The sequence below is a fragment of the Kwoniella shivajii genome, chromosome 1, assembly GCF_035658355.1.
Source record: "Kwoniella shivajii chromosome 1, complete sequence".
NCBI lineage: Eukaryota > Fungi > Basidiomycota > Tremellomycetes > Tremellales > Cryptococcaceae > Kwoniella > Kwoniella shivajii.
In genome coordinates, this window is record NC_085908.1 from 94,669 (window position 1) to 119,951 (window position 25,283).

The 25,283-nt window shown below is 44.3% G+C and overlaps 12 protein-coding genes across 12 annotated transcripts; 6 read left to right on the forward strand and 6 right to left on the reverse strand.

The window, feature by feature from the left end:
* Positions 1–347: 347 nt before the first annotated feature.
* IL334_000037 (uncharacterized protein) lies at positions 348–3,586 on the reverse strand (the record flags this gene model as incomplete). The annotated part of the gene is made up of 13 exons (XM_062931823.1): positions 348–584; positions 670–683; positions 749–815; positions 884–1,432; positions 1,495–1,557; positions 1,613–1,632; positions 1,697–1,831; positions 1,960–2,062; positions 2,124–2,484; positions 2,639–2,693; positions 2,758–2,902; positions 3,068–3,462; positions 3,535–3,586. The coding sequence occupies 13 exons, from the start codon at positions 3,584–3,586 to the stop codon at positions 348–350; spliced, it is 2,196 nt and encodes a 731-aa protein (XP_062787874.1).
* A 532-nt stretch (positions 3,587–4,118) lies between these two features.
* Positions 4,119–5,052, reverse strand: IL334_000038 (uncharacterized protein; the record flags this gene model as incomplete). The annotated part of the gene is made up of 5 exons (XM_062931824.1): positions 4,119–4,145; positions 4,336–4,403; positions 4,737–4,791; positions 4,938–4,975; positions 5,034–5,052. 5 exons carry the CDS (start codon positions 5,050–5,052, stop codon positions 4,119–4,121), a joined length of 207 nt encoding a protein of 68 aa, XP_062787875.1.
* Positions 5,053–5,446: 394 nt separating this feature from the next.
* IL334_000039 (uncharacterized protein) lies at positions 5,447–6,670 on the forward strand (the record flags this gene model as incomplete). The annotated part of the gene is made up of 4 exons (XM_062931825.1): positions 5,447–5,487; positions 5,559–5,654; positions 5,720–6,054; positions 6,168–6,670. The coding sequence occupies 4 exons, from the start codon at positions 5,447–5,449 to the stop codon at positions 6,668–6,670; spliced, it is 975 nt and encodes a 324-aa protein (XP_062787876.1).
* A 389-nt stretch (positions 6,671–7,059) lies between these two features.
* On the forward strand, positions 7,060–7,434 carry IL334_000040 (uncharacterized protein; the record flags this gene model as incomplete). Its single annotated transcript, XM_062931826.1, has 1 exon — positions 7,060–7,434. The coding sequence occupies one exon, from the start codon at positions 7,060–7,062 to the stop codon at positions 7,432–7,434; it is 375 nt and encodes a 124-aa protein (XP_062787877.1).
* Positions 7,435–7,992: 558 nt separating this feature from the next.
* On the forward strand, positions 7,993–8,805 carry IL334_000041 (uncharacterized protein; the record flags this gene model as incomplete). The annotated part of the gene is made up of 1 exon (XM_062931827.1): positions 7,993–8,805. One exon carries the CDS (start codon positions 7,993–7,995, stop codon positions 8,803–8,805), a length of 813 nt encoding a protein of 270 aa, XP_062787878.1.
* A 950-nt stretch (positions 8,806–9,755) lies between these two features.
* On the forward strand, positions 9,756–11,193 carry IL334_000042 (uncharacterized protein; the record flags this gene model as incomplete). The annotated part of the gene is made up of 3 exons (XM_062931828.1): positions 9,756–10,407; positions 10,471–10,738; positions 10,803–11,193. 3 exons carry the CDS (start codon positions 9,756–9,758, stop codon positions 11,191–11,193), a joined length of 1,311 nt encoding a protein of 436 aa, XP_062787879.1.
* Positions 11,194–11,413: 220 nt separating this feature from the next.
* Positions 11,414–13,087, reverse strand: IL334_000043 (uncharacterized protein; the record flags this gene model as incomplete). The annotated part of the gene is made up of 7 exons (XM_062931829.1): positions 11,414–11,539; positions 11,591–11,728; positions 11,782–11,936; positions 11,992–12,397; positions 12,462–12,667; positions 12,728–12,884; positions 12,938–13,087. 7 exons carry the CDS (start codon positions 13,085–13,087, stop codon positions 11,414–11,416), a joined length of 1,338 nt encoding a protein of 445 aa, XP_062787880.1.
* A 640-nt stretch (positions 13,088–13,727) lies between these two features.
* IL334_000044 (uncharacterized protein) lies at positions 13,728–15,600 on the forward strand (the record flags this gene model as incomplete). Its single annotated transcript, XM_062931830.1, has 5 exons — positions 13,728–14,084; positions 14,142–14,363; positions 14,420–14,566; positions 14,624–14,910; positions 14,964–15,600. The coding sequence occupies 5 exons, from the start codon at positions 13,728–13,730 to the stop codon at positions 15,598–15,600; spliced, it is 1,650 nt and encodes a 549-aa protein (XP_062787881.1).
* Positions 15,601–15,964: 364 nt separating this feature from the next.
* On the reverse strand, positions 15,965–18,270 carry IL334_000045 (uncharacterized protein; the record flags this gene model as incomplete). Its single annotated transcript, XM_062931831.1, has 13 exons — positions 15,965–16,158; positions 16,226–16,310; positions 16,364–16,567; positions 16,627–16,742; positions 16,798–16,926; positions 16,993–17,104; positions 17,167–17,278; positions 17,343–17,519; positions 17,567–17,661; positions 17,717–17,863; positions 17,928–17,967; positions 18,028–18,035; positions 18,097–18,270. 13 exons carry the CDS (start codon positions 18,268–18,270, stop codon positions 15,965–15,967), a joined length of 1,593 nt encoding a protein of 530 aa, XP_062787882.1.
* Positions 18,271–19,007: 737 nt separating this feature from the next.
* On the reverse strand, positions 19,008–21,489 carry IL334_000046 (uncharacterized protein; the record flags this gene model as incomplete). Its single annotated transcript, XM_062931832.1, has 14 exons — positions 19,008–19,204; positions 19,266–19,350; positions 19,407–19,487; positions 19,550–19,672; positions 19,729–19,844; positions 19,897–20,008; positions 20,063–20,076; positions 20,139–20,250; positions 20,303–20,414; positions 20,469–20,645; positions 20,701–20,795; positions 20,859–21,005; positions 21,057–21,175; positions 21,306–21,489. 14 exons carry the CDS (start codon positions 21,487–21,489, stop codon positions 19,008–19,010), a joined length of 1,674 nt encoding a protein of 557 aa, XP_062787883.1.
* Positions 21,490–22,301: 812 nt separating this feature from the next.
* On the forward strand, positions 22,302–23,877 carry IL334_000047 (uncharacterized protein; the record flags this gene model as incomplete). The annotated part of the gene is made up of 7 exons (XM_062931833.1): positions 22,302–22,631; positions 22,689–22,776; positions 22,834–23,061; positions 23,121–23,253; positions 23,321–23,445; positions 23,504–23,700; positions 23,758–23,877. The coding sequence occupies 7 exons, from the start codon at positions 22,302–22,304 to the stop codon at positions 23,875–23,877; spliced, it is 1,221 nt and encodes a 406-aa protein (XP_062787884.1).
* A 233-nt stretch (positions 23,878–24,110) lies between these two features.
* Positions 24,111–25,250, reverse strand: IL334_000048 (uncharacterized protein; the record flags this gene model as incomplete). The annotated part of the gene is made up of 4 exons (XM_062931834.1): positions 24,111–24,405; positions 24,457–24,784; positions 24,880–24,983; positions 25,069–25,250. 4 exons carry the CDS (start codon positions 25,248–25,250, stop codon positions 24,111–24,113), a joined length of 909 nt encoding a protein of 302 aa, XP_062787885.1.
* Between the last annotated feature and the right edge of the window lie 33 nt (positions 25,251–25,283).

Here is a 25,283-nt window from a genome sequence, read left to right on the forward strand (position 1 = left end):
GCCAACTTCTTAGTCGTGGGATTGCTCTGGTTGAGAGGTTTTCATGGTTACGCATGCTGGAAATGGTTGTTCCTTTCTTAAGGTATCATCAAAGCCTTAGACAGACCAAGTTACTGTTTCATTTACCACAGGCTCGATTTTAGATTTGCTTCCTAGATCAATTCTTCGAAAAAGTTTCAAATTGGCCTTTGGTCCTCCTTGGCGTGCAGAACACTTAGGTGGCCTAGTGGTCAACAAACAACCCTCATTTCGTTCCTTTGCTTCCCGTCCTGATGACATGTACAGTCCTGATGACAGATCATAAATTACCGGGTACATGAACTCATTAATCGTACCTTTACTTGATCTTAACTCCTCTTGATACCACCTGCCCTTCTTGCCGTAGCTGCTTTCCCCCCACCTAACAACATCATCCATCTCCATCTTCTTACTTTCCTGAACGAAGTTTCTGCGAAAGCTTTGAGATAACCGAATGAGAAGATTACGAAGAATGCGGTAGTACACGGAATAGCCACTTTCCAAAAGTATGAAACGGATTGATGAAGTTCCGGAAAATCGTCAAAGTTCATACCAAAGTAAGACGCCTAGAAGCAATATCAACGTTAGTCATTCTCAGACAAAACGGGTCGCCCAGGTAACGATCTGAGTGTATTCTCCATTACGACTTACTATGAACGTTAGAGCTGTATGTATAATGAGCATTTAGTTAGCGTTCTCAATAGTCTGATCTGCCGCGAATTGAACTTACGCAAGAAGACTACCGTAACGATACTCAACCTTTCCATCGATTCGTTAGTCTGGAAACTCAACACATTCTATAAAGATCACTTTATATCAGCACCTCCCCAGACGAAACACTATAGCTGACCGAAGCATCACTCACAAACACATAGTCCGTCAAATGATCACAGGTGTTCACGAATTGTTCCAGACTCCCTACCGTAATCTCTAGATGATCGATAACATCACCCATATAGACTTTAGTCATGGGTGAAAAGAAACCGACAAAGCTTGCTTGAGCAGGGTTGACACCGAACATGCTCAATACACTGGCTGTATCATCTCTGTCTTTCTCGCGACCTGAGCCGGGCATAGGTGTGCCAGATCTTGAGGGAGAAGGGGAAACTGCTGTACCCATATAACCTCCAGCAGAATTGTTCTGCTGGGAGCTGGGTGTCAAGTTGAGTTGTAGGTGGGAGTGTTGCGTCTGCATTCCATGATGGTAAATTCCCTGTCCCTTTTCACCGTTTCCATTCAGATTACCGCCAGCTGAGCCTTGTCTCGTCCCAGTCGGTACCATTGCACTTGCGGCCACAGATCTTTGAGCATCTTGGTCTCGGACGATGTAGCAGACATGGAGAAGGGGAGTGAGAGACCGTCGAAGACGGATCAGCTGAGAAGATAAGATGTGCAGGTGCCTGACAGTCTCCATCTGCAATTGATATGCACTATGTTAGCTATTTCCTGACACCAGAACGAAGTTGCGGTTCCCACCTGTGGGTTAACCAAGACAGAAGCTTCCAATTTGAGGATTTCTGATTCAAACGTTTGCGAGATCTAGGCCAATGCAGATATATCAGTACAAAAAGAGCGAGGACACGAATGTACTCACCTCGATTGCCAAGTCGGCGGCTAAGGGGAGTCATTTAATATCAATACTACGCTAATGTTATCCTGGACCAAGATTTCAACTCACCGACATCCAAAATAGCTTGCGCCAGCATACTGACATCTCCAGATCTCCTTAACAAACTGGACTCATCCTCTAATCTGTGATATATAGGGGCAAGAACTTCGCGAGTAGGTTTGGCATCCATAGTGATCAGAGTACCTGATGACAGAATAAAAAAGAATCAGTCAACTCTTTGTTCAGGACATGAGATCCCAGTTTTTGATAGGCTACAAGGCATTTTTATGCCAATGGCGGTTGTAAGACGGATAATGAGATTATGTGCTCACCATCACGAAGCATGAACAGACTCAAGATACCTCTACGAATTGGCACCATATACTTAGCACTCAACTCATTTACGGTGAGAGTATGAGCTTGTTTCTCGAAAGTCTAGCACGAGGTCAACATAAGCACTTTGTTCTAGTATTACCGAAAGGATCTGTACACGTACCATATGTCGACCGTGAGGTCTTGTTGTAACCAAACTAGGCTCGAAAACACCTTCGACACCTTCAGGTAATCTTGGTTTATGCATCTCTTCTCTTTTCCTTGAGAGAAAACCACTCAATTTCCCCCTTAAACCTGTTCTTGTATGTGCCTCATCGTCACCTAAAACACTCGCATCATCATCTGTGAAACCGTTATGTCGATCTCGAGCCATTTCATCTGCGGCTATCGATAGTCTTACTTCATCAGATGGTGTCGTGTGATGTATCAGTATTTGAAGATATAAATGATTCCTGTAGAAATCGAGTTTTGATCGAGGTGTGTTTGTGGCCCTTAATGCATCTTCTACGGCGAGGGGATGTAGCCTAACCGATGGAAAGATGTTAGCAATGTTATGGATGTAGGAGGTGTGATGGCGAGAAGGTAAGAAGGAAAAGGGAATATCGCCTGAAGCAGCAGAGAGCATCGAGGTGTGAAGGGGGAAGGTGGCAACGTTACTGGAAAGAACGAAGAACTCACCCAAAGTGCAGTACAAGAGTCTTTATAACCTCCCAATTCAATCCATCGATGTGGACTATCAGGTCGACAGATCAGCTGGAGCACGTATCGTACCCGTGTTCGGGGAAACGGATACTCACGCCACCTTACACCAGTCGGCTTCCCATCTTCGCCAGTTCTTCGTTTCCCATGATCGCTATCCAACCATTCTCGCAGTCTCTCGCCCTCGAATTCACATCGGAGGTTTGTGTTATCTTCATCCGGATTGGAGGAGTAATCTACAATCTGCAAAAGGAGGTCAGACTTTAGCTGATCCTGTACGAATCGGCGGACCAATCGAGTGGTTGAGCGCAGATCAAGGAGTACGTTGCAATGATGAGTTTTGCGCAAGAAGTGATTGTATAGAAGATTCGGAAACTCAGAAATTTGACTGAGGAAACCGGTACTTACTGTGACTTTAGTCTTATTCTTCAAATGACCGTATGCTTCCTCATCCCTTTTTGATTTGACATCTACACCAGGTTCATCGCCTGTCCCACCACCTGCGGCCATGGTTGACATCCATCGATATTGTCTTTCTTTATGTTTTTTATGATGCACCCTATGTCTCATCCCTCCACTTCTTTGTGAGATAGGTGACAGAGGTGAGTTTGACGAATGAGGTGATATAACATCTGTATGTCCGTGACCAGACTCCACATCGTGTTCATAATCGTGTCCATTCCCACCATATGTGTGCTCAGGGGATGTACCGTGTATAGTTGAAGTATCAGAATTTACTGATCGAGGTGATGCAGCTAATCGATGTGCAGCTGAAACAGCTAGTGACCTAGTACGAAAACTACCTACACACGGTCGAATCAATCAGTGTCAGCAAGTGTTGGGAGCATGAACAGAAGTGAGCCAAACGGATTTACCTGAAGAAGTCGTGGTTATTGCTGGTCGAGGTATAGGAACGGCTTGTGACATTGTGAAACAGAAATTCCTGTATGAGATATGTGAGCAAGTGATTGAGGTGAAAGAGAATGATCTGTAAATTGTTGGCCTGAGCAGCAGACCCATATGAGCGTCGAAGCAATGTCAATGACTGGAAGATACCTTATATCTATCTATATAAAATGGATTGATTGATCATAGGTGAATCACAATTGTGTGAAGAAATTGCAACTTTGGATTTGTCTATTTTTACTTTTATTTTCCTTTACGTCACTCGATTAATTTTATAAAATTGTTTATGAAAATCTCATTTGCGATTCCAGTGAAATCAAAATGATCATGTTAATACTGGAGACAATTCAAGACACAATCTAAATGTCGGCGTGTATGCTTGATATGATAGAAGTATGTGTAGACAAGAAGAATACCATAAGAAGCACAATACGTTGAGCGCATTGAGCACTTCGTTCCCATTCACAGATGCATAGTTCCGACAGAATGTGTTCGTCTACTTCTATGCAAACAACAACCTATCCTCCCAATGCCGTTAGATTGTAGATGATATTTACTCCCCAACTTTCTTTGCCTTTCCCTATGTAAATGAACCGATCAATCAAGGACAGAGGTTATACGCGGTTGACGATGGTTTGGGTATCGGGAAAGATTGGAATGGGATCAAAAAGCATGTATCAGTATCATACTCCTTTTCAATCTCTCCGTCTTTGACGCTTTCCGCAGGTATGTTTGCTTGAGGAGACAGACAGTAGGAAATTGTTACTCACTCGGATATATTGGATCAATTGGAAGTTGGCTCCAACGAAAGAAACAGTGAAAAGGGCCATGTAGGCTCCTATATAATTCCAATTCCCAAAACACCGAGAAGATGAACAATCCAATTTTATCCATCCATGTCATGAGTTTCAGGATAGTTTGATGATTAACATGAACAATCCAAGACATAACCGTCGATATTTGTCCATAATCGATATTGGTTTAATGTTCAGGTGTTTATCAAATAGGTAGGTGTTTGTGAGTAGTCGGTATGACATGATTGTCAAGAATGGGATCACAGTTCGGTGTAGCATGATTAGGCCAAGAAGGAGTTTGAGAAGAACAAGTCAAACGTCAGTATAACGTCTTTTGTCTCGAAGGAGACGTTCTTCAAGCGATTGATTTAACGTACGGAACCAGATTTTACCGTTGCCTCGAAGGTAGACAGGAGCCTTACCGGACTCAGCCTGTAATATGTGGTGGTCAGCTCAAACCTTCCTTGCTACCCTGTCCGGGTCCTAAAGCTGTGTAAGACAATGATCCAAGCAGACAGCGTTGAGAAGCTTGGAGAAAGAGGGCCCGGCCAAATGAATTGTCCTTGTGCTCGACTCACCTGGTAAGCAATCTGCTTTTCACGGATTCTGTTGGGTCCTGTGGTATGCTAGTGTCAGCTTGTAACCTTACGAGGATGAAGTGGATAGCAGCTCACTGTTGAGGATGCTCTCCATTTTGAGTTGCTTCGTTCGTGTGAGATGAGTGGTGAGTTAGATGAGTATGTTGGATATACAAAGTGAATGGTATGATATTATTGGAGTGAATGTTATTGGTGAGAGAATACAGTAACGAGAGAACAGCGTTCTGCTCCGACACCACCATACGAATATTTACAACGAGTGAGTTTATTGTAATTTATCCCAAGTTGTCGTTATAAAATAAACCCCATTGGTGCCTGGTAATTATATATTTTTATGATATTTCCAAAAGGATTTCATTTCTTTCATTTTTGGGTGGTGAATACTCGTACAATTCAACATTGATACATGCATCGATAGCCAGGACATATATATATCATCATCCTCTTCATTGAAATACCATTCATTCATAAGGACATATCAGAACAGGATGGACGTCACACAAGAGCTAGAGACATTCGCTGCCGCAAAGTAAGTCAATCTCTGCGCGAATAGTATGGAACGTAGAGTTGATTGCTAAATGCTTTCGACTACAATCACAGCTCAACAGCTATCCTCGAACGACTTAATCCAGTAGTAACCGATGCTGGGCTATTGGCCGCTTTCGATAACACCCCTGTAGATGCTGAAGAGTACTCGTGAGTACACCAGGCATCTGCTAATGAGACATGTACTTGTGCTGATGTCGTTAATTTGGGTTCAGATCCAACCTCAACCCTCACTTACTCGCTTTAACACTTACATCAACCCAAGCACTTATCGCTTCACTCTTCACTTTACCTACCAAATCATCGTCTTCAGGTCCCATCACCCTTCTCCCAACTCCCGCTACCGTCCTTCCCCGAGAAAAGCCATTACCTAAACCTAAACCACCAACCAAATGGGAGAGGTTTGCCAAAGCTAAAGGTATCTCTCATAAGAAGAAGGAGAAGGATATTTGGGATGAAGAGAAACAAGATTGGGTACCTAGATGGGGTAAAGGTGGTAAGAACAGAGAAGGTGAAGATCAATGGTTACATGAGGTTAAAGCTGGTGAAGGTAAGTATTTAATATCATCTCGTCATCATATACATTCTGCTGGAATGACCAAAGTCATCGAAACTGTTATCGTTTTCAAATTTAGCAATGCTGACAATCGTGTATGCGTATAGACGCAGATCTTGATCCAGCAAAGACAGCTAAGAATGAACGAAAAACAAGAATCGCAAAGAACGAAAAACAACATTCAGCCAATGTTGCAGCTGCTTCAAATTCTTCTGCTGCAGCCGCCGCTTCATCTACGACCGGACTCTCTCAAGAAGAAAAGAAGAGTAAAAGAGATTTACGTAAAAATGAACTACAAAGATCAATGTTAATCTCAAAGACATCAACAGCTTCATTGGGTAGATTTGATGAAAAGATTCAAGGGGAACCAAAAGCCAAAGGTGTTAAAAGGAAATTCGAACCAACCGTCACAGATTTCAAAGGTGAAAAATCATCCGCTTTAGATGTACTCAAAAGGCTAGAAAGTGGTGTTGGTAAAGTCAAGAAGACTAAAAAGGGTAGTTCAGGTGAAGAAGGTGGTTTGAACGTTAGGAAAGCAGTCAGATTCCAAGGTAAACAAGATCGTGCAAATGGTGCAAGACCAGGAGACAAAAAAGCTAGGAGAAAGTAGTCGATATACCGTCTTCGTCATCCTCTTGAATCGGCTGCATTGCTCTTAGATCATTTCTTATTTCCGGCTTAGATTTATGCCACTATCATGTATTCCATGTGTATCATCTGCATCGGTCATACCATTGTTTGCTATGATTCAGCCACACATAAACAGCTCCTCTCTTCTTCACACGTACGTCATTTTACTCTTTCCTTTCAAAGTATTAAAACAGCTTTTCAGCGAGGGGAACGGCGAATCACTGATAGATCGAACGAACTCTTCCTTGTATCGTTACTCGAGACCTGTTTTCTGCTTGAGCTTGTCGATGATAATAATACTGTTTCACCCATAAAACGTTACATAAACAAGTTACACAAATACGTTACCGCCATTTACAGACATCTGCTATGGTCGATAGCACAAATTTGTTCCCCGAGTGCGAGAGTGATCTAGCGGTGTGGAAACCTCCCAAAGACTGTTATGAAGAAGCTAAAGAAAGACTTGGTGGAATATATGGACAGACGGAAGAGCTTGAGCCTGATGATATTAAGGGTACTTCAGTCATGACTGTTACCAAGAAAATCAATGAAGAAGCAGATCATGAAAATCAGTGGTCATTTACACTCAACTCTTGGAGCCAGCAATATCGATCTAAACCTAAAGATAGCTTTGAGGTTAATTCCGATGACGATGAAGTCATAGTGATTGATACGGAGTCAGATGGACAGAGCACAGCTATGGTAATGAGTATCAGATCGGGCCGCCCAGAGCTTAGGACTTAATATAGTTCGACAGAGAAGACTCCTACTTCGGCTATTGGTACGGCTCACTAGATGAGTCAGTATCTCGTTATCTTTCAACGTGATACTATCCGAGTGAGGGAGGGGATTAAGACCACTTTTATTCAACTACCATCTTGATGCGTATGTGGATATAGCACCGCTCAGCCACATGAATCAATAAGCCAGAGCTTATACTGTGAACTACATGATGATCTCAGTTGTTCATATGAGCGCAAAGTCGGGCGAGTGATCGAAGCGATAAACTGAGGCATTGAAAGCAAGTTCTTCAGGATGTCGTTGGCTGTGGCATAGAGAAGCGATGCATGCTTGTAGATTGTGTATGCCCGGTAATCGTACCTTTGACACATCACATCGAGATAGTGAAAGGAGGTTTTACGTTGCTATGACTCGATAGGAAGTGGAAACAGAATGATAGGAAATCTGATTATCCTACTGCTAAACCAATCCAGTTCTCATAGCTCGTACGCTTTCATGGTCGACTTCACTCCAATCACAACATTTCACACAATCAACAAATACCATTCGTAACAGAACAATATGACTAGCACTGATACCTCTGCGTCAACTTTCTCTCAATCGACCACTAAGAAGAAGAAACCACGGTGTCGACTGCGACATATCCTAAGAGACATTCAGACGGAAATAATGGCTCTTGAGTCGTACCTCCCTGCCACAACCAGAGATGGGTTATCGACACTTTATGATGTAACCGAGAATCTTCTGAAGGAGAGAAGAAGGACTAACGAGTTGACCAAGAATCGTAAATACTTATTTAAGCGATTATCATTGAGTGAAGATTGTTCGATAAGATCCATCAGAAAAGACTTTGAAACGGAGAGGAAAGAACGTGGGTTCTCACGACCAGCCAGAGAAACTAAGAATAGAGACTTGTTTCAAGATTGGTTGACCACATCGATTGAAGATAAAGTGAATTGGACAAAAGATAGTTGGGGTGAACAAATTGGTAAACTCACTGATGAGATCGAGCATACTCAACTAACCAATACGACATTGAGGGATGATATAGAAACGCTAAAATCTGTTCTTGAAGTGTCGAAATCCACTTATTCAAAGCTCGATATCGGGCCGTCGACAACGAATCATGACTATCCCCTACCGGCATCCGACATGACTCCCATTACCTTTACAGACAGCGAAGATCCAGTGTGCACCCGACGGCACAATCATGCATCGTCCGATCCCTCTAGCGGTCCGGCTTCGGGTTCAAATCGCTCCAGAATACCTTCCGATACTTCTTCGCTAGAAGGGATACTCTCTTCCGTAGCACATACCCCAAAGGAGGTTTTCTCGCACAGATATGAGACAACCGATTCCCGTGACCTTGGTTGATCTCGGATTCGGTAGTCGTGTAGCGGTATCGTTCACCGTACTGAGCTATGTATGCTGTAAAATGAAACTTATACCGAAGCGTAGACGTAAACGAAAGACTGGTAAAACGCGTGTTTCCTTAGCTGACTTTACGACATTATTATTTCTTATTGACGCGTGAGTATACGATTCCACGGTGAAAGAACGCGCCTCTTTCCTTTCGGGTGAACCACATTCTCTTCTTCTACACGCCACCTAATCCGGTACCTGCTTGTTCTGTTCACCCTGATACATACCCGTATATTCTTCCTTTTGTCTTTTGCTTCAAATCGCTCTAACTGGAGTCAATGTTGCCCTGTCACGCAAAGTTATATACCTCTACTGACGGAATTACGCAGAGAAGATTTACCTATAGTACTGAGACGAGTTCCTAGTAAGATGGGCAGTCGATCCGAGAAGTCCTTGAAGTACAGGAAGTCCCTGGCGTCAATGGCTTTTAAAAAAACTTCTTGTTTCCTTTCCACTGCTTCACTGCTTGGCCTTTGAAGCCGTACCTTATGAACGAATGGCCCTGGATCTCGCGCTCAGAAGCAAGATAAAGTGATGTGATGTTTAACGTTAATGCTTATGATAGACTAGTCGCGTCTGCTTTTTGGAAGGACAAGAAAGAAAAAAAAACAAGCTTTATATATAGCCTGGACAGAATTGATTGAACTGATTGAGTTCTCTCTTCTCCTTCATACATATACTGAATCTTTATAGACATTTACCTTTGATAGGATCCGACAAAAGTATTGTTGATCAATACTTCGCTTTGATAGCCTTTACGACCACCCGACAATTTTAACTACCGACCTTCGACAATATCGACAAACCAACCTGAACTGAATCGTCAAACGAATATCTTCGACAACAACAAATCCCGACCTTGAGACCACTGAACAACGACTACTGAACTGCAAATTTGAATAATGTCATCACCTATCCACAGTTACCTTTTCTCTCCTCCCCCCTCACCTCCTAGACGAGCTGTTGATTCCGATCCTAATCACGGATTCACCAGTATCAAATCTTTGCTTGTCCCCACCGACTTTATCCCTAGATCACCTCATCTTGATGGTGGGTTGAAGACTAGATCACCTCGAACACCTCAACAAAGCAGGTTCACCCTAGATAACGTATACCCTTCATCGTTCCCCACTCGTGCAAAGGTTGCGGACCCAGAAGCTACCCCTATCGCAACTTATTCTACACCTACGACTCCTAGAAGAAAGATTGTGGAAAAGACAGTCTCATCCCCTCCTTACCTCCCCACCAATGTTCCTTCAACTCACATCCCTGTCCCATCAAGTCTACCTAAACCCTTCATCCGGCTCCTTTTGCTCGTATCTCTCCTGGCATCATCCGTCATGCTCATGGTATTTGTGCCCTCTGCAAGACTTCCTAGTCTTCGAGCCGCAGGAATGTCAAGAAGACTTGCTCTCGATCCTAACGGCAGGGCTTATATCGACACCCAAAGCGTCACAAGCTGGACCGACGCTCGGGACAAAGATTACAGGCCCCCTCAAATCAAAGCTCCACATATGATGAGACGTGCAATTGATGAAAAAGGCGCTCCTGCTCGTGAGTCGAGTCAGATTTTGTTGGAAAAGGAAGACAGATCATTCTAACATAAACCTTCTCTAGCTCATCCACGAACTTCACGCCCAGCTCTTATAGCTCGACCCCTACCGTCATCACACGAACTACTTGCCATTCAATCATATCTCCTCTCATCAGCTTACAATGTCATCCCTGATCACATCGACCCTAGTGAACCGATAGATGCAAACACTGTCTTAGGTATGGGAACACACAAATTGGGTCCTTCTGGTGGTAATCTTGAACAAGTCTGGTTAGATGAACTCAAGGGTGAACGAGAAGATGAGGTTATTGTATGGTACGGCGGTGACGGGTGAGTAATACGGGATACCAAGCTTGACTGAGTTCTTTTTGGCTGACTCTGCTACTATTTGCAGACGACCTAACCCTCCCCATGAAGTCCTTGATTTCTTGGCATCGATACATGGTCCTGACCGAAAACCTACATTGATCCCATGTCACGGTCGATCTGACCGATTCAATTTACTTTCTATTCTTGATCGATTATCTTTACCATTACGAAATCACCCCATCATCATGATCGGTAACAAGCCCGTGGTTGGTGACCTTCGAAACCTGGAAGAACTCCGTCTATCCGGTGAACTAGAATCTATGCTTTCCACAATCGGCTGGCAGAAGGAAACCAAATCCGATTGGACACCTAAACTTGCTAAAGTACAAAAAAGAACCCTGACAGAAGTCGAAGAAGCTTTGAAAGCGCAAGCTATGGCTAAATTCGAATCAGAATTGGTTGATGATGTATTGTAAATCTTGACATTCCGGTAGTTATGACAATGAAGCGCTGAGCGTAATGACCCGTAAAATCCCTATAAATCTCAGATGATCGTATATAGTGTATATGATGCATCAACCTATCACCGATATCCAGTAAATAGCCAAGACAACAATAAAGCCTACAGCATTTGAGTGTAGACCCTTCAGAACTCTATATATACTCTAACAGAATCCGAGAAATGTGACGAAATGACTATGCACTAACAGGTATTTGAGGCAATGGCTTCTGGCCGGTTTCATCGTTTTGGGCTAAGTCCAACTTCAAGAAGTCCTTGCTTGCTTCCAGTGTCTGAATGTGCTCTTTCCAGACTTTGGTAACCTATGCATTCATATGTCAGAGAAGGCCATGATCGAAACAAGACGAACTCACGTCATATTCGTATATCCAGCTGTTGTTGGCTGCCCAATTACGTCGGGTTCTTTCATTGATAAATTCATTCTCATCGAGGGAAGGGGAACTCGCTTGTATATCTTTGGCATTGGATCCAAAGCCATTCAGTATGGCGTACTAAGAATGTAATTAGCAGTGTATCATGCCAACTGGAGGATATGAAAGCTCACTAGACCCTTGTAATGGGGTGATCGAACCTCGTCATATAGTTTCAGCGCTTCTCCTATAGGTTCTCCCTTTGCTTTTGTATATGCCAGAGCCTTCGCTAGTACATATGCGTCTTCGAACGCAAAGGCAGCGCCGGATCCAAAAGCACCAGAAAGCGCTAAAACAACTCGTCAACTTTATAGGTTTTACAGGTAAAAGACTAAAATACTCACGGTGTGATGCATCTCCCAATAAAGCGATACGATTGTTTGAGATCACTGACTCGAGACGAGGTCCGCCGAACATGGCGAATTCTAACCATTCATCTGGAACAGCGATGATCTGCCGTATTGTATCCACGTATTCGTCGTAATGGTGCACTACCTGATCTCTCTTGATTTTCTGACCCCAGCTGACTTTCTTCACACTCTCCTCGGTCTCCGAAGCTCTAGTCGCGATTTCGAATAAACCGTTGTCTAGTGGATCCGTGTAAACATGAGTATCTTTTGCATGCCAAAAACAAGACGATTTTGGTATATTAGGAATATGGGCTACCGCCGACTGAGGAATCAGAGTCCTATACGCCACTTTGCCGGTGTAGCTGAGCTTATGGTCGGGGAAGGAGTGTTTTCGAACGGCCTGTTTGTTTGATTAGCTATTCATGAAAGTATTCCGTCGACGGAAGACGGCAATAGTGACTTACAGATCGGATACCATCGGCTCCGATAAGTAAGTCAAATGGACCAGCTGTCGTTCCATCTTCAAAGCTAAGTTGAACACCTTTGGATAACTCTATAATGGTAGAAAGTCGTTTCGAGAGCTTAATAAAACCAGCAGGTATCTGGTCGAGAAGTGCCTTTTGAAGCTTGTACCGCTCAATTCGCGATCTGGCAGGTATATTGGGATCCACTAAACTCAGAAATCATACTAAGTCAGGGCCGCAGATGATCTAGGATCCACGATACTTACCTGTCTGCAATCTGCTGAATAATAGCTCTCCAGTTATACCATTTCTTTGCTCGGAATCGACCTTTGTACCATCGCCTCGAAGGTTGAATTGCTCGATCGCGTCAGCGGCACCCAAAAGCTGCAAGTGTCTCCAGGTATTCTGGTTAATACTGATCCCCTGTGTTATACGTCAGCGGTAAGTCTGGGACAAATATCTGTCATATGACTTACAGCGCCAACTTCTCGAAGCTCGGAAGCTTGATCATACGCGCTCAGCTCAACGAATGGCAGCCTTGAGAGGTTGATGATAGCTGCTAAGCCGCCAGGTCCAGTACCAATGATGGCTATTTTGAGTTTATTTTCTGCTGGTTGTATGGTCATTCTCGATACTTTCAATATGTGCTGTAGAAATCTGTTAGACTTAGGAATTGAGCAGAAATCGTGTTGCTGAAGCCTCATAAGCTAAAAGAACCTTTATCAGATCGCTAAAAATAGGCCGACGGGAAAAATGTGTTCAGCGACTGATCACGGCATTTGTGCCCATCATCTCAAATGTATACCTTGCTGACTCAAGCATGGGAACACCTTCCTAGAGGAGGTAGATATGTTCTGGTACCGTATGACCTTGCAGTACTGTTGATTATGAAGTGAAAAGAAAAAGTAGCCCAAATGATGATCTCTGGCGTCATCGGAGGTCATTTATTACCGAACGGATTTGTCCGCGTTATCGATTTCCAATTTGCGAAAGTTATCTCATTCATAAGCCTACAGTACCTGAGCACAACTTGCCTTGAGACCCTTGTCTTGACATTGTATGGCGTGCTCCTAGTATATCCGAGGCCATGGGAAGGCTTCATTGAATCGCTAGTGTCACATTCACCATGTTTGGCCATATACGCAATCATCTGAATGTAAAGCTGCCCGGAAAAAATGTTCAGATACACGTACAAATAAAACGTTTTCCCCAACTTACTGTGTCCCCCTTCCTTCTGTATCAAGTCAGAGTGCACCAGTATTGAATATGACCAATACTATCTCGTCAAATTCTACTCATGAGTTCGATCATCCTATAAGATCGGTCGCAGTGATTGGTTCAGGACCTACTGGGACACCTGCAGCTCGACATCTTCAAGAGGCAGGTTTGAAGGTACGACTTTTCGAACGACAATCGCAATCAGGTGGAATTTGGAACTGGAGACCTGCAGCTTCGCTGCCATTATCAGTACCAACACCTCCACCTTCAAGAGGGGCGTTCACCCCTGTTCTTCGGGAAAGTGGAGTCTATGAAGACCCAGATAGATCTGAGAGAGAACATTTCAGCCCTCCCAATCCGTGTTATTGGAATCTGACTAATAATGTTCCGACCACGACAATGGCAGTAAGCTTCATGTAACCATGCTCATACTGCAGGTAGAATCCCTGACCTCTATTTTAGTTCAAAGATTTTCCATATCCAGACGGAACAGATCTGAACGTGTCCCATACGGTCTTCTCCAAATACGTACATGACTATGCCAAGCATTTTGGATTAGACAAAGTGGCATCGTACAATACCAGAGTTGAGAAAGCCGACAAGGTCGCCTCACAATGGAGATTGAACCTCAGAAAGGTTGTTGACGAAGGTGAAGACAGGGCACGGGAGGAACAATGGACAGAGGTGAGTAGGACCTCTCTCGGCATTTGTGAGGGTCACGTTTACAGATAATTTCGTAGGAATTTGACGCAATCGTTGTAGCCACCGGTCATTACAACGCACCGTATATACCTGCTCTTTCTGGATCGGACACATGGGCAAATGCCTGGCCCGACAAAGTCATTCACTCACAAGGGTATCGGCTGCCAGAACCCTACAAAGATAAGGTGAATTCTCATTTGTAGCTCAAGTCATATATAGTGGGATGCTAATATGAAATTCAGACGGTGCTGCTTATTGGTATCGGAACTAGTGGTAACGACATTGCTCGTGATATCGACCCCTTTGTGAAAAGGACGTATATGGTCGGTAGGAACAAGCTCAGAGGACCTCCAGCATATCAAAAGCAACGTAAGATGCAACGATTCATGTTACCCCAAAAAGCAGAAGCAGTATCGGAAATTCATCGATTCCTTCCTCCGAAATTAGGACAGCCAATCCGGGAGGCAGAGGTAGAGCTCTCAGATGGACGAATATTGAAGGGCATTGATGAGGTTATCTTCGCTACGGGGTAAGTCAAACCACAGCTCTATCATTCTAGGATACTTCACTGACTTATACCAGATATCAATACTCCTTCCCGTTCCTACCGAATTATCACCAAGACTACGAACAAGTAGCATCCAACAGCTTAGCCAAACACCATTTGGTTAGCGATGGCTCTGGGGTACTGAATCTATGGCGGGATGTCTTCTACATCCCAGATCCAAGCCTTACCTTCATTGGATTGAGCGTCAATACCTCAGCCTTCTCATTCTTTGAGTACCAGTCGATCTCGATTGCCCGGGTTTTATCAGGAAAAGCTAGATTACCTGACGAAGCCACCCGCTGGGCGGATTACGCTCAACTGGTCAAAGAAAAAGGTGAAGGGAAATTCAGTCACCTGCTGAATCGAGATGGCGAACGAAGTTACGTCCGAGATACGGTGGAATGGCTGAATAAAGATGCTGAGTGGTCGGGAGCTGAGCCAGTCCAAGGTCACTCCGCAGAGTGGATAGCTGAGAGCGACAAGATGGTACAGCTCCTTGCCTCGAAGTATGGGGTGACATTGGAACAATTGAAGCAGATTGACGTAGAGATAGCTGCAGGAGATGGACGGACTTCAGATGGTACTGCGAAATCATTTGAGACCGCGGCGGAAGAGACCAATGCTAGAGCCATTGAAGGCATTGCTAGAAGAGTTGCTACTGTAAAAGCTTAGTTTGAGATTCCAATGTATTCGCATTCTGTACTCGGTTATTGATTCGTTTATGCACATGTAAGCTACTTGATGTACTTTACATGCGTTCTCATACTCTAGGCGAAAGTACAGAGATTAAAACTGCAGACAGTAAGAGATACTAAAAGTACAATACCTTATCACAATCTGGAGCGTACGATCAAGTCTTGAATAATTCACGTATACATGACGCATACTGTCTAGTATCTCCAATTTCCGAGCCACAGCTCACTTGCCAAATCTTACACACTATATACTCCGTAGCGACATTTCCACAATATCATCAAATTCCATTTTCATACGACGGTAATAGAAAGAACACTATGTATCTACTAAATTTAGTCCTTTAATGCAAAGTGTGGTTCTGGCTCTGCTCAAGTACTGGCAGATGCGGAGACCTATCTTGACTTTCATCATCGGAGTCCGATGCCTTTACGTCATATTGCTCGCTGACGTTATCTTCGGGACTGTTGATACCCTCATTAAATGCCTTGCGCTGGTCACGTCGGACAAGAAGAAGGATGGCTGTCATCCAGAAGACTAGTGGTACGGATATCAGTCTTTGTATCCAACTCAGGGAGTCGGGCTCAAACTAATGCGAACTCACTCAAAGCGATGTTTAACGCCAAAGACCACGTCCAACCCTTCTTAGCTTGGGGAAATTCAGTGGTTTTCCAGACGAAGTTCGGCGCCTGTTACAGAGCTGGTCAGACGCGACTCAATGACAATGAACCTTGATACGTACCACTGCTTGAACCACATAAGCCAGGTCATTGGCGGCAGCAACGAGAAGAGCTCTCTTCTCCGTATCATTGGAGCAAAGCTCATTGATAAAAGTCAAAATGAGGGGTCCGGCACCTTGTCCAATTTGACTGATATAGTACATGGCCTGCGTGGCCTTGATATTCCTGTAAAGGGGGAAAGATCTCATCACAGCGGCGATAATCAGCTGGAACAGGGATCCGTTAGCTGGTATTTTTCGTGAATGAGGTTTCAAGCCCAACTCACGGAATATACAGCTCCAATGTATACAAATGGCCAACGTCGCCCTCTGAATAAGCCGTCGGACAACCAAGCGAAGGCAAGGGCCACGAAAATGAAAATCGCTGTTTGAGGCAGAGGTACTATGGGTTGTTGTATCAGCAGATGCTCAACTGAAGTGGATCGAAGAGTACTTACAAACATTAATCTGACTGACGGAGAAGGTTTTGCCCGGGACTGGCGGATTTTTCTTGACATTGAAAGATTTCAACCAATAACCCATGGCTGATTGGGGCCATTGATTGTTCCAGATTACATAAAGTATGGCTGTGTGATTATGATGTCAGCATTGTCGTGTGAGTATTCTGACGACTAGAAGAAAGCAAGACTGACGAAGGAAATAGGTATGCCAGCTGAGGAGAAGTCCCTTGAGCTTAGCTCGTGTCCATGGCTGCTTTCCTGCTCTGCCAACTCGCTTCAGACGAGTCTGAGCCAATTCGAATTCCTTTGAGGTGGTATGTTTTAGTTTTTGATCAAAAAGTAGGAGACAGAGACGGGATGACCTACTTCATCACTCAACCACCATGTCTTCTTACCTTGTAGAGGGAGAGGTGGGAAGAAGACGAAGCCAAATAATGCGATGGGGAGCGTTATGATAGCATCGATAATAAAGAGCCATCTATGTAACCAGAAGATTGGTCAGAAGAGTTGTCAAAAGGACGTCGACGTGGGCAACCACTCACCGCCAACCTGCCAATCCATGTACTCCAGATAGATGATTGTATGCTGCTGATTGAAGGAAACCAGAGAACATCTGTCCTAAAGATCCAGCGAGCCAGAAGATCATCGCTCGTTTACCAATCTCAGCAGGTGTGTACCAACTTCCTAATAAGTAATGTATTCCAGGATAGAAGCCAGATCTGCAGTTCGGTCAGCGAGGATTTGGGGGACAGATGAATGTACTCACTCAAATAGCCCTACAAGGAATCGAAGAGCATATAACGATTTGTATGACTTGACAGCATATGAACCAAGAGTTGCAAGACCCCAACCGAGTTCAAGCTATTTCAGAGAATCAGCTTTGTGCGCGCAGAAACAATCGTAAAGTATCACTCACAGCGGGAATAACCCATCGAGGTTCAACTCGCGTCAAGAGAAGATTCGACGGAATTTGACCAATCACATAACCAACAGTCCAGATTGAAGTCGAGGTGACAAGCTCGTTACCATACATGTTGAGGTCTTCCTTCATTCCGGACAAGAACTGATAGGAAGGTCGATCGATCAGCCGATGAATGCGAGTTCGGCGAACAAAGTGGTTTACTCACGGCAGTGTTTGTATTGGTTTGATCCAGATTCTTGATGAAACTGATGCAAAGATGGGTCAGATGATGTCTTGGACAGCCTGTAATACCGACAGCCACTTACTATCCAAGCTGTAAACGGAACTTGTGTCAGCTTTGGGGAGATGGGATCCCAACAGAGAGTGCCACTCACAGATGCAAAGGTCAAAATGACAGCGTCAACTTTGAACAGCAATTTCCTTTCGAGAGGAGGTCGATCAAAAGTATCCCAGATCCTACCTTTCCAGGTAGATTTCTGCTCATATTGCTCTTTGTAGGCCTCAAGATCGCCTACTGACTCGGCATGTGGATCGCTAGGTCGAGACATTTCGTAGTTTTGATATTCACAGATGTGGGAGGATACTGTAAACTGCTCAAGAATTTTCGCTAGCGTTTTATATATAGATTTGCATGCGCGACGAACTCCTCTATACGTGATGCAAGCGAATCGTTCTGGCAACTAATTTTTGAGAAGATGAGTTACACAGTGAGAGAAATGCGTGCTATATTCAGCTAGATGGCGTGCTAATCCAAAGATGCTAAAGCACGCAACAGGCGGTAATCAGGCACGATCCGACAGAGTTGAAAATGCCCGACCAGGACTGATAAGGCAGAAAGATACGAGTACGACCTACACCTGGCTGATTTCCAACCCTACACTAGAAGGTCGCCTACAGCAATGATAATTTCATATCGCATGGCGACATCAGTCGTGTTTCCATGCGCATAATGTCCCTCTCGTACCGCAACAGATAAAGCATTTATTCGCGAATGCGATTTCAGGCATAAATCGACTTATAAACAAACTCGGCTCTGCGGTGTCGTCCGCATAACTTCTTTTGTGCGTTATCTGGCGTGATCAACTTTAAATTCCCCTAAATGTATCTCATTTCGAACTCTAATTGGATAAAATAAAAGTAGACTACAAGAATTATCCGATACAGTGTGAAAGACATCATCAGTCATCCTTTGACACCGTCCTTTTGTTTGCACCCTTTTCTTCCTTTTCACATCGCTCACACAAGATATCCCGATTCCCCCGGCGCGCAATTGCTCGTATGGCGCTCAGACTTTACTGATCGCTGCTCTGACGTTGTATTCTTCCGCCTCAGGGGTATAAACATTTTTCTCGTCGGGGGATTCATCACCTGAATTTGCACTGGGACTGCTGGGAATGACATCAGTAGACTCGACCAATTGCGCCTTGAGAGCCCTCTTCTCGTCTCTTCGAAGTAGAACAAGGATCAAAGATGTCCATAAAACTGAGAAGCGACCTGTCAGTTCTTGTCGTCCAACAACATGTGGAGATAGGAAGTCCCTCACTCAATAGGACGGCAAGGCACAAAGAATACGTCCAGCCTTTTCTTGCTTCGGGAAAATCAACCGTTTTCCAGACGAAATTTGGCAGCTATCACGTTTTGGTATGAGATAAGCGATACTGCAGCATTTGGATCTCCAACTCACTATACTCTGGAAAACGTATGCTAAGTCATTTCCAGCTGCTACTAGCAAAGCTCGTTTCTCCGTATCGTCAGAACAGATTTCCTGTTTGCAAATCGATTTTCAGCTTCCCGGTGGTTGTATACGAACAGGACTATTATACTCACATTGATCCAGGTAAGGATTAGAGGACCAGCTCCGCTGCCGAAATCTTGGAACCAGTATAATAACTTGGTACCATTGATGTTGGCATACAGATCGATTTTCAGAAGAGCGGTAGCAAAGATGAGCTAAGTGATAATGTCAGTATTAGGGGTGAGACCAGGAGAATAATGATATCACCCACAGAACAGATAGCGTTGAAATAGATGAATGGCCATCGTCGACCTTTGAAAACACCATCTGACAGCCAGGCGTAGGCGATAGCGGTACCAATGAATATGGCTCTCGAGATTAAAGGTACTACGATGTCACACAGTCAGGTCATGACATCCTGCAATAGGGTAATACTCACGTTGATTGATCTCCGAGACAGTAAAGCTGACACCTGGGACAGGAGCCGGTTTTGCATTGAACGATTTGAGCCAGTAACCCATCGCTTGTTGACCGCCACCGTTGTTCCAGATCTAGACATAGGGAGATTAACCTCGCCGATGCCACAGGTCGGGATTATAACATACCACATATAAGAAGGCTGAAATGATAAAAAAAACTTAGTACGAGTTATAAATTCGAAGCTTATGAGCAGTAACTTACGAAGAATATAAGTATGCCAACTACCAAAAAGCCTCTTTACTTTGGCTCTGGACCACTTGGTCCGTCCCGCTCGACCAATGCTAGTCAATCGCCATTGAGCGAGTTCATGTTCCTATTTGAAAGCATCAGTATAACCGAATTGCCCCCTGCAGAACAGTAGGTACCTCATGCGAGAGCCACCAAGCCTTTTTGTCCTGTAAGGGAGCCGATGGAAAGAAGACGAAGCCCAAGATAGCGATTGGAAGAGTTATGATTGCATCGATGATGAAAAGCCATCTGGCAAATGTCGTGAGCTGCACAATTCGCGACGATTTACAAGCTAAAGCTCACCGCCATCCGGCAAGACCATGTACCCCGTTGAGATTCCTGTAAGCAGCAGCCTGTAAGAATCCACTGAACATGGATCCAATCGTTCCTGCAAGCCAGAAAATCATGGCTCGTTTACCAATTTCTCGTGGGGTATACCAACTTCCAAGAATGTAATGTATACCAGGGTAGAAACCGGATCTAGTCATTCAAGTCGTCATCAGATGCGTAAATATTGAATATATCATCAACTCACTCAAAAAGACCAACTAGAAAACGTAATGCCCAAAGAGCCTTGTACGACTTGACGGAATAAGATCCCAGGGTAGCTATGCCCCATCCGATTTCAAGCTGATTGCATTATCGAGAATCAATTGAAATCTTTTGATGGAACATACTCTTCATACTACTTACTGCCGGTATCACGAAACGTGGCTCCACCCTGGTCAAAAGTATGTTCGATGGTATCTGTCCAATGACATAACCGACTGTCCAAATAGTGACAGCGGTAACCAATTCGTTTCCGTGCATACCCAAGTCCTCTTTCATACCTGATAGAAACTGACATATCCCGTTAGTTCAATATACGAATAGACAAAGCCATGGACCTACGGCGTTATTGATGTTCTGCTGATCCAGATTTTTCAGGACTTGGCAATCATTAGCTTTTTGTTGCCTTCCTGATAATTTACTTACAGCTAAAGTGGCACAAGCAGACCAAGAATCGGGGCCTTAGCATGATCAAAGCGTTATTTCATGGTTACAGCGGACTCACTATCCCAGCTGATAAACATTCGCTCTTGTCAGCCGTCTTCGTAGCTCTGTTCATCCCATAGGCCGTAAGAGATGGATGTCAATGACTCACCGAAGCAAAAGTGAGCATTACAGCATCGACTTTGAACAATAACCTCCTTTGATCCGAAGGAAGATCAAAGGTATCCCATAACCTTCCTTTCCATGTTGCAACAATAGGCTCAGGCTGTTTGATTTGCTTACTACCTTGAATATTGCCAACTGGCTCTTCCACATAGGGTATGGCAGACATGGCACTGGTGACGTGTGGGACTCATTCAAAAGGATTTACATTCATCAAACGCTTCTATATAAGCTACTTGAGGGGGTCTCTCAATATCAAGTGCCCTCAGCTAGTGGAATGGTACATGAATGTCGCCATCGATGCAATTCTCTTGGCTCTCATTCAGGGAAATTGAGTCGCATTGAAGAACGATTCTCAACGCAACGAGGTTGGGAGATTGTTCTTGGTATCTGCATTCTTCACACACCCTCAGATTCTCTCTGAGATTGTCCCCTGAATGTTGACCTTACTTTTGAGCTTACGAGCTCTCAGATAAGCTTGCTAAGTCTTGGCATTTGAACGCCAGATGGCGTGCTACACTTGGACCACGATGCCATCTTCATGATGAAGTGTGAGGTGGCAGTTTGATTCGGCTTTGTATGCATGCATGCAACGGGCCTAGAGCCGAAAGAGTAACGGCAACTTATATTTGCGGGGTAAGACCGGTCGGCTGAGCCCGAATCATTGGTTCTTTGTCGATAGCACGCGATTTATGCGACATCTTGGTGAGAATCTACGATCCTCATCGGTCACGCAATCGTAGTAACACCTTTTAATGTCTGCGAGTAGTCTGATCAGTTTTTTTAAACCAATGTCTACATTCTGACGATGATTACAACACACGCCATCTGTGTTTGTAATCATGTGAGCAACGTAGCTGACTAATGATACCGGTGATATCCGCGAACAAGGATTGGATGTTCTAGCCATATAAAGGGCAGGAGGAATTGACGTAAAGATGATTGACTCCGTACAGACTCACCCATAACAAGTAAATCAGAATGGCTCCTATCGCTATCGATACAAATACCTCTCAAACTGCTCCGCAATCCTCTGTGGATGATATAGCAGCTCTTAAAGCTAAACTCCACGCTGCCAAGGGAGATATCTTACTTCCTCCTGATAACACCTTGCGTAGATACCAAAAAGCCGGTATTGACATCTCAAATGGTTACCCATATTTCCCTCCGAAACCAGATTATGTTCAAGATGTGACCAAGATCAGAGAGAGCATTAGGGAATATCAGGATCCTGGATTGAGAGCTGATCCCGAGAAGAAAGCTCTTTTCAGTGCTGCCAAAGAAGTCAAGAATCTGACCACTTGGATTGGTGTAAGTCAAGCTTTGGCTCAAGAATGGTGACACGTTAATCTAATCGCTCTCACATAGACTGAGATCATAGGCCTTCAATTGAAAGACCTCAATGATAAACAAAAGGATGAACTTGCTCTGCTTGTTGCTGAACGATCCGTTGTCTGTAAGTCCCCCTACATCCTCCATGTGGATGGGAGTATAGCCTAATCAAGTAATACAGTCTTCAGGGACCAGGATCTGTCTCCTCAGGGAAAACAAGAGCTAGGTCTTTACCTTGGTGACGGGGAGATCGAGAGACACCCTCAAGCTGCACAAGTACCCGGTGTCGGTGGCGGTATCACCCTTATCTGGGAACAAGGCAGGAAAGACAAGATCCAAACCGGCAGAAGTCACCGTGTTCCTTACGGAGGCGGTCAATTTGGATGGCATACGGACTTGGTGCATGAGGGTAAGCACATATGGTATCCAGACGGTGGGAAAGTCTTCTAATTGTCTCGGTTCTATTAGCATTCCCTCCTGGATACACACATTTGCATCAAGATACTGTACCTGAGGTCGGAGGAGATACCCTGTGGGCTTCCGGTTATGCGGCGTATGACAAGCTCTCACCAGCTTTCAAGAAAGTGATTGACGGCTTAAAGTGAGTAACTGTGCGAAGATTGGCTTCTTTGGTACAATACAAGACTAACGTGGCTTCTTGGCTATAGTGGTATTTACCGATCCGCTCATAGGTACAAGGATGAAAGCGATCCCGAGGGTGACGCCAAATACGTTACTCGAACTCATCCTCTTGTCCGAACTCACCCAGTCACCGGTTGGAAAGCTTTATGGAGTAAGTGTCACTTTCTGCTCAAGTATATCAATCAAAACTTACTTCTCATGGCTCCTAGTCAACCAAGCTATGACTGTCGGTATTGAAGGATTCGATAAAGCCGAATCTGATGCCATCCTCAAGTACTTCTATAACGTGCATGAGCGATCGACCGATATTCAACTCCGATGGCATTGGACTCCCGGTACATCTGCCATTTGGGATAACCGTACAACCATTCATACTGTTTCTTACGATTACGATGGCGAAAGACATGTAAGTAGCCGAATCTTCGATAGAGTAATCAGAGCCAGTATTGACTATCTTCTGCAGGGTACTCGAGTTTCATCACTCGCCGAAAAACCATTCTACAAACCTGATTCTAAATCTAAATCAGACGATTTACAGCTCAGAGGCTGGGTGAACACTCCTGATGTTGCTAACCGATACTAGCTGGTGTGGTGTTTTATACGATGATTATAATGACGAGAGGGACCTATTTTGTAATTTGATGCGAACTGAGACAATCATTAAATCTTTTGACGACTGCTACTACCTAGCATTCTGTATGTTTGGTCTCAGTGTGATACACATCAATGGATTCTCATACCATTTTTGGAGCATGCTCTATTATGTTACTCCTGATATCCGCCAAGTCCCAACATTTACAACGAATATCGCAAGGCCTAGTCGAACTGTTTCAACCAGCCAATCACTTCCTCACACAGGTACTTCTGTGCCTCGGGCTGAGCCACATCGTGCGAAGCATTTTTCAAAAGCCTCCATTGCAATTTCCCTTTGCTAGCTTCTTCCCACCGTTTGATCTTTTCAATGACATCTCCCTCTTGATATTTGATGTCTTCTTCCGCATACAGAGCTAGAGTAGGAGCAGACAGTGAACCAAAGGAATCCGATAAGGAATGAGCGTAAGTGCTTTCAGGCTCTGCAGGTATATCATCCGAGAAATACTCGTCGTCACCTCTTTGTCCAGAATTAGCTCAGTCATGAATAAGGAAGTCGAAAGAGACTCACCCAGTTCCTATCAAGCTGCGTAATCTACAAGCATTGATTGGTAAAGAGACGCCATCGAATCCAGCTTTGTCACAGAACTCCTTTGGCATCAACTCTTCTCCCTTTCCATCCTTGATCATCTGCTCAGCGAGGGGTAGAACGTCAAACCATTCTTTCATCTTGAACGATTTCATGAATTCTCTATCGGATACGGGAGCCTGCATAATGCCTCCATCAACTTTGATTACATCTGTCTCGGCTGTAGGGGTCTGGAAGATCGGATTCGAGACGTAATGCATTATGTTCTGTGATCCGGTGGAATGTCCGGCAATGACTATGGTTCGAATCCCTACCATAAAGGTAATAATTCAGCACTTAGTCAAGCAGAACAGAGCGTTTAACATCATGACCATAACGTATACATGAGACTGCTGTCATACGTACCGGTTCCACGAAGATGTTTCACCAATGCTTCCATCTCCTTTCTATCTCTGTCCAAGCTACCTGTACCGTAACCGCCGTATGCCGAGCTCCAGTGAAACTGTACACTAAAGGCAGCAAAGGTTAGCTCCAAATGGCAGCAGTTTCTGAATGCATATGTGAGTATGTGAGAGATGACAGCGATGCACTTACAGCTGCCATCCCACCTTTCCCAAAGACTCGGATAGAGGGTAGCTGAATGGCACTGCGCCAAGACCATTCGTTAGACCTCCAATAAAGACTACCGCTTTCTTAGAGCTCAGATCTCCTGAAGTGAATGTGGGGTATTTATAGAGCCCTAAGTCGAGCGTAGAGAGGATACCAGACAGAGACATGATTGCGAGGAATGGTAAGTACAGTGAAAGTGG